This window comes from Haliaeetus albicilla, chromosome 7 (assembly GCF_947461875.1).
Source record: "Haliaeetus albicilla chromosome 7, bHalAlb1.1, whole genome shotgun sequence".
Lineage (NCBI taxonomy): Eukaryota > Metazoa > Chordata > Aves > Accipitriformes > Accipitridae > Haliaeetus > Haliaeetus albicilla.
In genome coordinates, this window is record NC_091489.1 from 22,079,454 (window position 1) to 22,095,249 (window position 15,796).

Below are 15,796 nucleotides of genomic sequence, written 5' to 3' on the forward strand. Positions count from 1 at the left end.
CTGTTAAGACTGCAAAACACAGTTACTGTGAATATCATCATAGCAGTTACTCGTGAGATTTTGCTACCATACGAGACTATATAGGACACTTAAAATATAGAAAACTACTATGGTTTTAATTACTGAGAATACCAGATAGTCTAATTAAAAGTAGTTTTCCAACTGCAGATATTATAAATGCATATCTAGCTAATCATCAGAATTTTATGATGAGTGAATAAAATGGAATCATTAACATTAGAAGAGGGTGTAGTACTCAAGATTCAATATTAATCTTTGCAAATAAAAAAAGTTGTAGTTCAAAGAACCTGCTTTCAAAACGCTTTCTACCATCAGCTTTGCATTCATAACATAATAATTTTATGCAAACCTTGTTTTCCTGCCTTATGAGTTACTTAACTCCTGAGCCACAAAATTAGGTCATAATCATCTTTAATTACAACATACATGTAAACTGCCAATAGAAATTTCATGGAGTGAGGTTCTCGCTGCAGTGGATGAAGAATCCCAGGAAATAGAGACAGACCTGTCATCTGGTTGCTCCAGTAAATGTGCTGTTTTCAGGTTCCTTAAGATGAAGGCAGAAAAGATAGGAATTCAGATAGGGTTGTATTAGAAACCAGAATTTGGGTTTTGCAAAATTTTGGCAAATCAGAGACATTTCAAAGTCAATAAGGTGTCTTCTCCCCCCCCACCCCCGAAATGTTCTGCTGTCTATAAAAATCTCATGAATATGTTTTATAATTTAAGATGGCCTACCACTCATTACATAAAATGCATCTAATTGGATTCTGAATCTTAAGTACTCAATTCTACATTATGTGAGAATAGTGGAAAGTAGTAATAGACAAAAACAAAACAGTAATTTAAAATTTCCATTAAAGGTGTAAGGAAATACTCTTTCTAGTATATTTATCTTTGAAAAATGATGTTAAGGTATAAAGCAGTGGTCATAAGCATGAAAAGAAAAGGGTTACCTTCAAGAACTACATTATTATTGCATGATTTGGATAATCTACCCAGAGATCATCAAAACTTGATTCCATGTATATTTAAACAAAGTTTGGGATTATCACTGTTCACATAAATAATTCATGTTCTCACTCCTCTTCCCCTAGAGTAGGTTGTTGTCAGACTTTCTGAATACTTAGCCTAGCATGTCTGAAACCAACCTGCCAAGCAATTGATGTTTTTCCCCTGGGCTTGAACACTTTCAATGTGGGTGTTTTTGTGGGCTCAGCGCTTATTTATTGGATCTAAAAATTAAAAAAATGTAGAAAACTTGCTCAAAAATATTTCCAAAAATACTAGCTAGACATTTTTCTATTAGTTTAATAAAAAACTTTTATTTTATAGTTTGTGCTGTTTCTATTTTCTCCTTTAATGGTGCCTTTCTTCAGGTTACTAGGGGACACATCAGTGACTGATAATCTTTTAGGAAGAGGAGAGACTAGGAAGATGTGATAATGTTAATTAAAGAATTAATATGATGGAACTCTTGCAGTGCATAGAGCTGAAGACTCTCAACACTTCATCAAACGTGTTCACTTTCAAGGTTCAGAGAGATTGCAGACCCACAAAAATGTGGTATTCAATTGAATTAGAATGTATTATAGTGAAGTTTATAATTCTGGGCTTCATTCATGCCTAATATGATTACAGATCTCTCTTTCTAAAGGCATTGACATCTGGGCTGAAAGAAACTATGCTTTTCTAGAATAGGTCAGCAAAGCTCCTGTGCGGTCTTCCACATAAACTGTTGAATAGGCATTATAAAATAGAGATGTCTTTGCAAATCCCACTTTTGAAATAGTAATTACTTTGATTATTCTTGAAGAAATCCTTCTTCTGAAGGAAATGTTAGTATGGTACTATCTACAGGGAATAGACCATTTTCCTTAAATGTTACCCGACATTAACATATTTCACCTTTTTAGTTCTGTAGTTTCCTATTTTTAGATATTCTGTTTTCCCTTTAAAATGCAGTTTGTACTGTTCAAGTTGAATTACTCTCTCTTAAGCATGTGTGGTGCTACTTTATTTGTAAGCTGGTAGCTTTCATTTTCAACTCCAAAACCACCTCTGTGGTTCCTAATGTGTTCTGTCTGAAAGAATATTTGTGCCTGTGTCTATAGTATTATTTGAGTCATTGAAAGAAAAGGTATCTGGTTTTCCTATTGAGGAAAAAAAGAAAAGATGAAGTGACATCCATAGTCATTTGCTGTAGGTGACTGGTCTGTTTAAAGATAGGAAGAATCAGTCTGAGCCCCTGAACTGGTCAAGCAGACCCAAAAATACTATTGACGGACATTTAAATTATTAAGATAGCTCTCAGGAGCAAGATAACTTCTCTGTCCCCATTGTTTTCTCCTTAGGTCCTTATAGCTTCTTTCTGAACAGGACTGAACTATTTTTATGCAAATTTTAATGCAAAGTTGTAACCACAGATAAATTCCCAGAGGCCAAGACTTCAAGACTGAAAACAGCTTTTCTAAACTGTAGTGCTTCAGTCTGAAGTCTCTTGTCTCCACTCTTTTTCCTCTTTCTTTTGGTGTCCCTCAAATAATCATCTAGTTAATTTGATTTCTGAGATGCGGTATTTGTCAGTTTTGAGCCGTGACTACTGAACAGGCCTAGGATTTTGCAGTTTCAAAGAGTGGACAAGGCAAAGTCCTCTCTGCCTGTGGCTCTGACATTCATGGATGGAGAAGCTAGTGAGTGTTGGCTTAGTCCTAAACACTACAGTGGTTTAGCTGTTCTTTATGGGAAAGATAGAAATTCATGCCAATGTCTCTGTTGTATACAGAGCCACAGTTCTGCTAGATACTCACAGTTAAGTTAATACTGTTAGACTTAAGGGTTACAATATGGTGAATCTGATTTAGATAGACTTGTTCTTTAAAAACAGTAGAGAGGGGAGAAAAAGCAATTATAAGTTCATTTAAATAGGAAGGTCATGGCAAAAGAAATATATGTAATTCCACTAGCAAAGCTCCCTGCCAGTTGTTAATTTAATGGGGAAATATATTGTATTGGGTTTGCGTGGCAAGGTTTTGGTAGCAGGGTGGGGGGCTACAGAGGTGGCTTCTGTGAGAAGCTGCTAGAAGCTTTCCCCCTTGTCCAACAGAGCCAATGCCAGCCGGCTCCAAGACAGACCTGCCGCTGGCCAAGGCCGAGCCCGTCGGCGACGGTGGTAGCACCTCTGGGATAATGTATTTAAGAAGGGGAAAAAGAACCTGTGCAACATCACTGCAGCCAAAGAGAGGAGTGAGAATATGTGAGAGATACAGCCCTGCAGACACCCAGGTCAGTGCAGAAGGAGGGGGAGGAGGTGCTCCAGGCACCGGAGCAGAGATTTCCACCACAGCCCATGGGGAAGACCATGGTGAGGCAGGCTGTCCCCCTGCAGCCCAAGGAAGTTAATGGTGGAGCAGATCTCCACCTGCAGCCTGGGGAGGACCCCACGCCAGAGCAGGAGGATGCCCAAAGGAGGCTGTGACCCTGTGGGAAGCCTGCGCTGCTGGAGCAGGCTCCTGGCAGGACCTGCAGATCTGTGGAGAGAGGAGCCCACACTAGAGCAGGTTTTCTGGCAGGACTTGTGACCCCACAGGGGACCCACGCTGGAGCAGTCTGTGCCTGAAGGACTGCAGCCCCTGGAAGGGACCCGTGCTGGAGCAGTTTGTGAAGAACTGCAGCCCGTGGGAAGGTCTCATGTTGGAGAAGTTCGTGGAGAACCGTCTCCCATGGGAGGGACCCCACGCTGGAGCAGGGAAAGAGTGTGAGGAGTCCTCCCCCTGAGGAGGAAGGAGCGGCAGAGCCAACGTGTGATGAACTGACTGCAACCTCCATTCCCTGTCCCCCTGTGCCACTGGCAGGGGAAGGAGGGAGAGAATCCAGGAGTAAAGTTAAGCCCAGGAAGGAGGGAGGGGTGGGGGGAAGGTGTTTTAAGATTTGATTTTATTTCTCATTACCCTGGTTTGATTGGTAATAAATTAATTTTCCCCAAGTCGAGTCTGTTTTGCCTGTGACAGTAATTGGTGAGTGATCTCTCCTTGTCCTTATCTTGACCCAGGAGTCTTTCATTATATTTTCTCTCCCCTGTCCAGTTGAGGAGGGGAGTGATAGAGCAGCTTTGGTGGGCACCTGGCACCCAGCCAGGGTCAACCCACCACATGTGTGGAGGGGTACAGAATAGCAGGAAAGAAAATGACGAGTGTGGCGTAGTATCACAGCATTTCTCCCAAACTTGATGTGTTAGAACAGTTTTGACAGGAGGCATCAACTTGTTCTGGGGAGTTAAGTACATTGCTATAAATCCTTTAACCGTGGACTGTGTAATAGAAAACAAAACACAGACTTAATACTGAGTTTAATGTCCACAAGACTCGTCTGAAAAAACATAGAGACATGTTCGTTCTTGCCTTCTGTGATCCCAACAAATCTTTAATTAGATCAAGTTCTGTAGAAACAGCTTCTGTGGGAGAGGGAGAGTTCCCCTGTGCAGAGTAGGCTATAGAGCAAGCACACTTACTTTCATGGCTTGAATCACCTAAATAGATTGCCTGCACCACTCTGTTCTCTCCATCTACTTAGTCTGCAGAGAACCATAGATGTAGACTTGGGATGAGACTTTGTCCCTTATATTTCCTTTAGATGACCTCTGCTTTGGGTTTTGCTATGAAGTGCGTTCTGATACATATGATTGTTTCTACAAGTTGCACAGGGATGGTTTAGTGCTTGGCTTACTGCTGTGAATTCTACAGCAGGGGTCAGGAACTGAAATGCTTTTGTGTATTTCGCCTTTGTTTTGCCTTGGTTGCCTCTTCTGTGGCAACACTGAGACAATATTAAATATCAAAAAATAGAGGCCAAATGAGCTGTAAAACAAGCAAGTCTTCTAGAAAAGGAAAGTACATATTTTATTACAATTTTTATTTTCACGATAGTAAACAAAGCAAAAGAAACTCCAGAAAATCTAAGCTTCTACAGTTGATATGAACTGATGTTCTCTCCTTCTGATGGGCTATATCTTTCAAAGAGTGGAGAATTAGAATATGGCAACAAAATTTAACGCCGTTAGTGGCACTATACAAAGGATCTTATATTTTGTACTCTGTTCAGTATTTGTTTTTGTGAACAGAAAAGTTCGAGATACTCATAATAATTATCTGACACAGTTTTTTTCTTTACAGCAGACAGAGCCCTAATAATTCTGTAATAATATTTAAGCACTGCAATCCAGATCAATTTAATAACTACCACTGTATCTCTTAAAATGCTAGGTTTGCTGAATCTTGGTACAGAACAGTGACAATAGTGCAAAGCTGTTTGGAGCTTCCTGTGAGATCTGCCCATGCATAACAAGAGGTCGAGAGGTTTAGAAATGGGGAAAGAAGAGATCAACAGACTCTTCAGCCCCTCCATACTCCAGAATTCTGTAGCTTGCTCCTTACATTAGCATGTCCTTGATGTATTCTCAGTCTCAAAGTGTTACCACTACCTCCTTAGCCACATACCTCCTGCCTGTTTTCCCAGCCTCTGCTCACTCATTCGCTGTGCTCCTCCTGCTGCATCATCCACTTGTTGCACCAGCTCCTGCACTGCCTTCTTGCATCTGCTGCTGACCCCACTTGTTCCTTCAGTACTGCAACTGCTTACTCACATCACTGGGATGGGAAAAGTAGTTCAACGAGTGAGCTGAGGGACACAAAGGTATATGGGATAGGGAAAAGAAGGTGGTGGCAGTGAGATCTGCTTCAAAAAGATCTAGTATCTAGTTCCTGCCTCATTACATACTTGAAAATTTGTAGGTAAGAAAGGTATCATACTTGAACTGTACTCTGAAGAATTGGGAGTCTGCCTACAGCCCCTGGGAATTCTCATTAGTTGCCGTGTCAGGTGAACACAACTATTCCAAGATAGTCTCTAATTGTGTGCTTTTCTTTCCTTGGTACCTATACTGAAATGCTGTGGTGGAATAAATGAAAGCCTATGTGATGAGTAGTTTTTTAGAACAGATCGTAAGAACCTTTGGTTAGGCAGCTTAATTTAGTGGATACTTTAATCTTCTAACTGTAAAACAAGGATAGTTTTCTGGGTTTAGGTGTCTGTAAGTATTAAAAAACTTAGTCTATTTTTTTATAAGAGATGTCAGTTCTGTAGTGGCACTTAAAGGAATTCTACCAAACTGTGCTTTGGAAAGGTCCGTATTTGATTATAGTATTAGTACAATGTTGAGATTCTGTTGTATTTACTCAAAAAGGAGGATAAAAAAACCTAGTTCAACATCATTCGCATAGGATTTTCAGAAAAAGATTTTGTTTTGATTGCAAGTGAAATGAAGTCATGATTGTGTATGGCAAGGAACCGTGAGGTTATGAATGCTGAAGGAAGTATTAATTACTTAGAGTCATTCCTTCTACAGCACTCCCTTGTATTTTCATATCAGTGGCATTGTATCTCCTTCTTTTGTGTTTACTTAGTCTCAGGTTTATTACTGTATTAACAAGGATTTTTGCGTGTGAAGTAGAAGATTTGTCTTCCTCTCCCTGCCAATGCTACATTATTATATTCTAATAGGCTGATTTTTGTCTAAACTAATCTAGCAATCTGTGTTATTTCAGCAGACTAATTCTAATGACTAATGTTTTGAACATGGTTGTTGTGGGCAGTGTGCTTATATGAATTCAGTAAGTCAATGGGAGCTTGATCCTGTTTCTTCTAAGTCAGCAGGAAAATAATATTAAACTAATAAAATAAAACTAGGGAGCAGGACCAAGGTAAAAAAGTTCAAATTTCATTCAACTACTAACATTGACTATATGGTTTTTTTAATTAATTGCATTTAGAGTTTAAGAAAGTAATTAAACTGTTCAAGGCCTGAAACTGAGGTTTGGGAGATACGGGTTCTGGTTCCAATATGGTCTTCATTTCTGTGTGCCAAGACAATTTTCATCTGTGCCTCACTTCATCCCAAATTAAAATTGGACAATAGTACTTTACAGGGGAATGTTAAGTTTTATTCATTAGGGCTTTGAAATCTGTGATGGACAAGCTTAGTGCCTGAAAAGAAAGCATTTTTGTTCCATTTTAAAATACCAAAACTAATGCTTAAGTGATAAAAAGAACTGCCATGAAGCAACCCTCTATTTTCTCTCTGTTTAAGTTAAATACGGAAGAACCATGGTACACCTTGCCTGTGAGGTCACGCAAAATGAAATGAACAATTGGCAGACTAGAGGGTCAAGAACTGTAACTTTTTTCTTCTCTGTTGCTTCCAGAAAGCTTGTGTTGACTTTGTGGTTACTTTTCTAGATGCTGTATTGTTGTTAGGCACTCCAGAGCTGTTGAATGATACTCCCTTCCTAATACTGCTCATTTTTAACTGGGGTTTTAAGTGACAGTAATGTCAGTAACTGGCTGTTTCCTGGAGCAATTCAGGCTGATAGCAGAACATTAAACATCTTATTCACAAGCAGATGAGTACCTCTGTTCTTGGCAGAACTGCATGGGCTGATCTTTTTAACACCAGGGATATATGAGAAATTCAGAAACAATGTAGTAGGTTTTGCTTTAGGCTGGCTATGAATCTGAAATTCAGCAGTCTTAAAAAAATCAGAAACGTGGGCCAAGTTTTGAGGGTTGAGTTAGTTTCAAGCCCATTCTTCTCCTTTACTTCCAGAAAAAAATCTTATTTTGGGGGAAGTACCAGATCTAATCTCTCCCTCCCTTCTCTGGCCTAGGGCTCCAGTATCCTGAAAGAGACTTTTCCTCCAGCTTTCCAAGATCTGCATAGGAACCGGTCCCCATTCTTACAATGCCTGCCTGGATATAACTTCTGGGTTATTTTCCATGCATGCAGTACCAAGCGGACTCTTACAGAGTCCTGTCCTGTCAACCTGAAGTAGAGGTCCACAACAGTTTTTCACTGACAGGATTGTGATACTAGGTCTGAACCTACAGTGTGCTGCACTGCTTTCCACAGCTTTTCTCCTTGCTTGTGGTGCTCTGGAGGACTGAAGTTCCTGGCTGGATGTGTAGTCTATGCCTAGTTCCAGAAGAGCAAATTTTTGAGTGAGACGTAAGGCCTATCAGTTGCGTTGGCGTCTGCCCTCCTTGAAAATGAAACTACATGGGTAGTTACCAGGTACTTGTGAACAGCCTGGAAGAAGGTAGAGAAAATAAGCTGTCCCTGAAGACAGTAAACTCAGGAAGTGCACTCACATTTCCTTACGGGAATTCTTGCAGTAACTATGAGACTTGTTAGAATTAGAAGAGGTTTGTTTATACAGGGAGTGAGTTGCATAGAGACGCACTAATTAGATTGGAAATTAGAGAATTTACTTAAACTCTTCCAGGTTTGGTTGGTTGGTATGTTTTATCCCTGAAATATAAAGGAACCTGGAGTGATTTGAACTGCTTTTGACTGAAACTTGCAGGGTTGAAACAGAGGCAGGATTCTCATGGTAAAACTATGCAATAAGATGACTTTTTAGCATTCTCTCTTTACTCATGCAGTAGCAGAAATAACTTAATTCTTTACAGACCATGTGTATTTTAAGCTTACTTCAAGCAGATTCATAACCTCTTGTTTCTACACATACCCGAAAACTTTCTTTTATTTGCAAGTAGTTTGATGATGATGGTTTTTTTTTTAACGCAGGGTACTGTTTCCTTGTTTGTAACCACATAGGAGTTAACATTTTATGGCTGATAGACATTCTTTTTCAAACGAGGTATATTCTCTCCTTATTCAGGAAGCTGGTGGGTTTTCTATGTACGTGTGTTGGCCCCATTGTCTGTCTTCTTTTTACCTTCCTGCTTTTTTCTTTTTTTTTTTCTTTTACAGATGTCACCAGTCACGAGTAAGTCAGGGGACCTAAAATTTAGCTCGGAGCATGACACAGATAGAGACTCACCTGCAACACAGTAAGCAAGAAATACTTAAAACAATTTGCAGTGCTATTTCTACAACTGCTGTTAGAAAACTGTGAGAAATGTTGGAAGGGCTATTTTGTTCTAGCAAGCAAAACAAGTTAGCTTTACGATAATCATTCAGAAAGTGCTTCCCACCTGAAATGTGAAGGAAATAACAGTTTGCATATATGTATACACACACATATGCATACACACACCTTCTCCCCCCCCAAAAGAGCAAGGACTGTAATGTACATCAGAGTCAAAGCTCAGGAGTATGGGATTGCCCTGTGGCATCCTTTAGCTATGTATTAGGCTTTGTTGCTACAAACTGCAAACTGTTTTTGTACCCTCTAAAAATTAATTAATATAAATTGCAGAAGGTTGTCACATACCAAGAAGGTGCAAGCTGGCATCTTTAATTGTGACACTTGCATTTTTTAAAAATTGTGTGTATTCGTTGCGTGAAAGCTGTAAGCAGATATGATCTCAATATTTTGAACAAGAGCTTCCACAATATCTTTAGTTATTGCAACCATTTATACTTCAAAAAATACATCTGAAAATACTTCCTGTGTTTGCCATTACAGGTATCTGTCATCTAAGCAGTTATTTCACTGATCATTTTCCAGACTGGTCCCTTCCCCATATAAATAATCTGTGCACATACAGTGTAGATGCAGATACATATCTAAATTTAACTTATCTTTAAATCTTAATTTTCTATCTCCAGCTGTATCTAGATTTGAAAATAAATTGTGAGTGGAAAGTTTAACCCTTATGTATGATGAGGAATGGTCTGTATAACTACACATTGACAGAATTGAGCGTTGAATTTTGGGCATAACTATTCTGATAGGACGTACATTAAAGAAGGAGATACTTTTAAAGCACAGTTACTTGTGACGGTTGATACAGTCTGTTAGAAGCCAGTATCAAAAATTTTGTATGACTCAACTCCATTCATAGAACTTCAGGAAACAATTATTTTGAGTGACCTTTCTAGGGCATCCACTGAAGAATGTGGGACCACAGATTTAAAATGCGGAATCACAAATCAATAAATCAAATTCAAGAATTTTGAGTCATGTCAAATGTGAAATAACCATTTTAATGGAAACTAAAGCTGTCCTGAGAAGAGGTCACACTGAAGTGTCATGCTGAAGAAACAGTGCCCCAAACCCACTTCAGCTACATTTCAAAAAGGTGAGAGAAGACACCTACGTGCCCGGGTCCCTGGAATGTACTCCCTCCTCTGGAACTATAGGGAGCAGGAGCATCATGTGGATGCCAGTCTGAAGTCATGCTTCATGTCATTGCTGTCCCATCTGGGCAAAAGAGTAGTGTTGCAGAGCATCATTCACAAGCTTTCAGAGTACTGAGCCATTTATACCTGATCACTAGTGAAAGATGTCATGAGGTAGCGTTTGACACTATACCTTGTTGGGGGAGAGCTAATTTGAAAGGGAAGAAGATAGACATGTCAGTACTACACAGCGCTGCATTTTCCTTCTATGTACAGGATGTTCTAGGCTTTATTACGTTTTTGCTGCATTTGTCCCCAGTGCTTGTGTTTTTTCTGACATGGAGAGGGCAGTTGTCACTGCATGTTTTAAGATCAGAATGCAAATCTGAGTAATGTCAGATATGTACTGCAAGTATGTACTTTGCAAGCTCTTCCATGAATTAGAACATAACGAAATGTGATTCACTTGTCTTTGTAATCATAGCAGTGACGGCACATACCAAGTTCTTTTCAGAAGAGATTACAAGTTTTTGCCTTTTGAGAGCTAGAAGAGAGAAGGATCTGGTATTTCTGATGCCAGTAGTTTGAAAGACTGTGCCATATTTCTGTTCATAGGCTATCTATATAGTACAGATTAGATAATAAAACATTTCAGAAACATGGCTGCATATTTTTCATGAAAACTCTCACTTCTTTGTACCTGAAAGGGCTTGTGACAGAACTGTAGTTTTCTTGTTCACTGCAGTTGATGTGTCTTGAAATAACCTTAAAAACAGATGCGCATGCAAGTGTTGTGATCTTAACTGGAAAAGTTTTCTATTTTAGCATCTAAAAGCAATATCAACATGACTTGAGGTCCAGTTCAATCTGTACTTAAATAGTTGCTCCCCCTAAAACATTCTGTTATCTTCCTTTTTCTGTGAAAATACACTTAATATCCATGACACATTCTAGTATATAGTAGGAATTATGCAGTAAATAAACTTCATAAGAATCAAGTGACATGTGATTGCCAAGTACGCACTTTCAGTATGGAGAAGTGAAACTGTTAGCACCTGCACGACTTAATATACCTTTCTTTGAGGCTCCAAATGAATGTTTGCTGTTTTGCCTACTAGAACAGTATTCATTATGGCCACAATACCTGCTGTAAAGGAAAGTGAATGGCAAGCCCTTATGACATGTCTGTCTGGATGGAAATTACGGTTTTGCAATAGGAAAACAAATTTTATCCAAGGTGGTAGTAGATTTTTATTTTAGCAAAGCAGTTAACCTATCTTCTGCAGACTCTAGAAGAAATAGAGAAATGTCCACATAATAGATGCTAAGCATGCTAACGTTTTTATCAAAGTATCTCAAGGTTTTGATACGTCATCACATCTGATGTTCAAATTATAAAAAGATGAAAACTACTTCTCAAAATTTGAGTAGCTTTACACTGAAATTCTGCATAGTAGCCTCATCCTTCAAATATTAATGATTAGCTACTATTTGTCAGTACAGACATTATCTCCTAAGATATATTCCCATTGTACAGTTTTGTTGAGCTACACTAGATAGTGCTCTCTGCATAAATTTACAAGTGATTACACATCAGACCCAGCTGAACACTCAGTTTGGTAGATTGGTACTTATTACTGATTAATTATGATTTTGTACCCTGGTTTTCTCATGCAGCAGTACTTCTCAAATTATTCCAGGAATCCTAACACAGAGAGTCTTGAACTCCAGAATGTTTTCCTTCAGGCTGTTCCAGTATTAGAGCTGCAGCAATTCATGTAGTCATGAATACACAATTTAGCTTAAAAAAAAATTCAAATTTTAGGCAGTCATCAGTCCATTATCAAGGCTGATGTAAACATTTTCATCTATAAAATACGATTACATTAGGACAATATCACCAACAGTAATGCTTTTGCAGCACCCTTTTTGGGGAAACTGCACATATCTCATTACATTCTTTAGTCTTCATTCATCCACTCGCTTATGTGTTTCAGCAGCATTCAACATAACAGTTCTCTTCACAAACAAAGACCTTGTGCTAGGCACAATACAAATTTTGAACAAAGACAGTACCTGCTCTTGAAAGGTTACAGTCAAAGTGTTATTACGTATTTACAGTTAAATAAAGTTACGACTTCTGCCAAGAGTGGGAATTCAGGGTAGAAGTGGTGTAACATCTGCATAACCCCTGGCATCATCTGCAAGACCAGTCTAATTCCCTTGTTAAAGGCACTGACTGGGAAAGATACAGGAGCTTGACTGATGCTTTTGGCATTGTATGAAGTCTGATAAGCATAAATAGACATTAAAGTGATTTCTGATTCTGTAAATCTGTCATAGTTCAGGTAAATTAAAATGGAAAAACTAATCCATGCACTTTGCCTGCCTGTCTTATTCTTGTTGAATAAATAAACCAGGAAGCTTTCTTTAATTGCAAGTATTTTAGTGTTTGAGGTTAGGAAAGAAAAAAAAAATGCAGTGGCTCTTTTATGAGAGGAGGAGACTGGTAATTTGTACTTTTTAATTATATCTGTTGACTATTGATCAAGACTAGCTGATTTTTACAATCATGAGAAGTTCTTTTCAAAGCAATGCTATGTTATGTTAAAAAGTAGACTAGTGGAGTGGTCTCATATTTTGTCTTCCTGGTTTTTCAGTCTTTGTTCTGCTGCAGAACGGTAGTTTTTGTAGTTGTTTCAGCATTGTACTCAAGGGGGAGAGGCAGACAATTCCTCTAACACATCAGCTGTGAGTGGAAAAAGCTCTAAATTTGGACTAACTTTGTGTTTCTTTTACTCTTTTTATATCCACCTTCCTCTAGAGGTGCAAAGAAAAAGAAGAAAAGGATACAGAGGAACGAGAGGGAAAATCAGCACAACTTAATGAGTCTCGATACTCCCGTATCATCAGTTACAGCTAACGGTGTTGAAAATGAACCTACAGCCCATGGGGTGAAACTGAAGAAGAAGAAAAAGGCAGTGAGAGGCTCAAATTTAAGCACAAACGGAAAGACAAATACTGCCTTTGAGCCTGAACGCTATGACATACAGTCATAACTTAATTCCAAATACTGGTGTGATATTCAGTATACACATTGAAGGCTGCAACTGTGATCTCACTTCAAGGATTAACAATAAACAAAAAAAATTAAAATATTAAAATATGCAAAATGGCACCAGTTGTGACTTAACCAATGGTGTAAACCTAGTTTGGAAGACTTTTGCCTTGGGTTCCTTGAAATCAACAGAAGTTGCATGTTCAGCTCCTCACTGGACTGGTAAAATTTGAAACTGTCAAATACAATGTTAACCAATTTAATATCTGATTACACCTTAGCTTAGGCATTTCTGTAGATCAATCCGTTGGGAGCAGAGAATCAAGTGAAAAAGTGTGATGTAGAGCAAAACAAGCCTAACTACTACATAAGTTATTAAATTAGCATTTTAAAATGTGTTGTAAGTAAAATAGAGGAGTGTTCAGAATGGTAAAATTACAAAGGAACGCTGGCGTTGCAGTGTACCTGAAAACATAAGCTTTTTAAAAATATTTTCCTGACATCAGATATTCACTTGGACTGCATTTTGCAGCTCTGAAGCAAATTGTTGAGTAACTACCTATGCAACTACACTGTGGGACTACTCATGCTTACCAATGTAAATAAGTGTTGCAAATTCCAGGCAGTTATATTTTTCAAATGAGGTTTTTTGCACATAATAAAGATGCATTGCAGTTTTGTCAGAGCTCCTGGCTGCTTTGGCAGCAGTCTTGCCAAATATACTTTCTTTCGTCTGAATGAAATATTTCATATCCAACTGTGCTGTTTGTTTTACTTGTAGTCCTTATTCACTTGTAAGTGTCATTAATCTATTTTTTTACTTGAGTATTATGTTGTGAACTTTTACTAATTACTTCACTAATTATCTACAGTGCTAAATAATTTATGTTTTATATTAAACAAAACACTTTCTATCGGTTAGTGTTTTTTCTGGCTGATGATGTCCAGTTTATTTTTACTCTGCTAGGAAATTCTTCCTCCTCCCCCTCTGAAGCAATAAATAACATAAAATTAGAAAGCCCTTATTTAGTAGACAGGGCACTTGATTCCATTAAAAAAAGAAGTGAGAATAACAGTGTTGGGCACTGATGTGTGAAATGCACCCAGATGCAGAGGACCAGTTGCTATATATTGTAATATCTTCCCTGCCCATGTTTTAAAGCCAGAAGAATCTGTAAACTTGTTTCTTTTGAGTAAAGCACTGCAGCAGATACTCTTTTTTGCCCCACTGGTAATTGTTCTTTGCTAACAGTCCTAGTTTTTCTTTGCCTAGAGCATGTGTGTGGAGTCCTGCCCTAAATGGGGCTTGCATATGTGTACTGGAGGCTTATGTCTCTTTCCCCAGTCGGAGGTGGTGTAAAATTACCTTAATCCTGGGACTGCCCAATTCTAGGAAGGTTCCTAGCCTCTTATCTGTCTGCTTTTGTGATATATTCCAATTCATTGTTCTGTGTGACATGTGGGATTTAAAGATTTTATAAAAGAGAAAAATGTCAACTTATGTTTCTTAAACTGTCCTGGATCGCATTTAAAGTAAGGGCAGAGCATGGCATGAGGCTCCATCCACGTCAGGGAGAGCTGAGCGGTAGCCAAGATCTGGGAGCTCATTGGAAAGCATTGTAAAATGTTAATTTGGCATTGTGGACACTGAAGGCAGAAATAACACTTCAGATAAACACCAGAGAGAGATGGTAGTTCTAATCAAAGGCACAGCACCTCCTTTCATGCTTGCGAACTAGGGCTCCAATTATGTTCACTGCTCTGAAGCTGAATAGAGCTGCTTTGCCACACTTTCCAAATTGAGAGGAGAGGCAGCAGTAGTGTCTTCCAAGGAACAGTTCCAAATAACAATTAAACAGAAGGAATCAGATAAGAGCCAAACATGAAAATGCAGGGAGTTGAAAATAAACTTTTCATAATGTTTTCTTGTAATTGCAGTAGCTTTTGTTTTGTTTTTATAATTTTTTTCCTCCCTACCACATGGTTGTTTAGTGACTTCTATTCCTTATACCATGTCACTGTGGTACTAGAGTTTTCTGCATTCATTTAACACAAAATGAAACAAAAAGATCTGAAATTTATAAAAAAAAAAAAAAAATAACATCCTTCAGTGTTAAAATTAGAACCTTCAGTCTAAAATCTCTTAACAAATTATTAACGTGGCATAATGGCAAAGACAGTTTTTACCTTATGTTCAGAAATATGGCTGATATGTTCATTTTAAGAAAAACTGCTTTTCTCTTCAGTGTTAGTAGATTCCTTATTGTTCAGACATTGCTGTTGGGATTTTAAACTTAGAAGAAAGGATAAAACTTTTAAACAGTTTGGTTTACGGTAATGGTTTAAAAAAATAAGTTTTTAAATTAAAATTTATGTAATGCTTCTTGTTTCTGTGTTAATGCAACCTACATATTTCTTAAAATCACTTTAAAATGAGCATTGTATATGTCTGCTGAAAGTTGTCCAAGTATTTAAAGGACTTAAATTTCAGTGGAAGAAAAGAATTCTGGAAGGATTCAGATTACCTACTGAAAATTTTCCTTCTTTTTTTTTTAGTTGAAGAGCTACATTAAGTA

General features: G+C 38.2%; 1 protein-coding gene across 9 annotated transcripts in view; it reads left to right on the forward strand.

Moving 5' to 3' along the window:
- Positions 1-14,434, forward strand: part of AHI1 (Abelson helper integration site 1) — a 98,951-nt gene extending 84,517 nt beyond the window's left edge. For 6 of the 9 annotated variants that reach the window (XM_069787256.1, XM_069787257.1, XM_069787259.1 and 3 more), the window contains exons 24-25: positions 8,849-8,928; positions 12,987-14,434. In XM_069787256.1, coding sequence (XP_069643357.1) covers positions 8,849-8,928; positions 12,987-13,221 — 315 coding nt within the window. In that variant the 3' untranslated portion in view covers positions 13,222-14,434. Of the gene's footprint in view, positions 1-8,848; positions 8,931-12,986 lie in introns of those variants that run through there. The other 3 variants (XR_011325417.1, XR_011325416.1, XM_069787262.1) reach the window with 2 other exon arrangements.
- Positions 14,435-15,796: the final 1,362 nt, after the last annotated feature.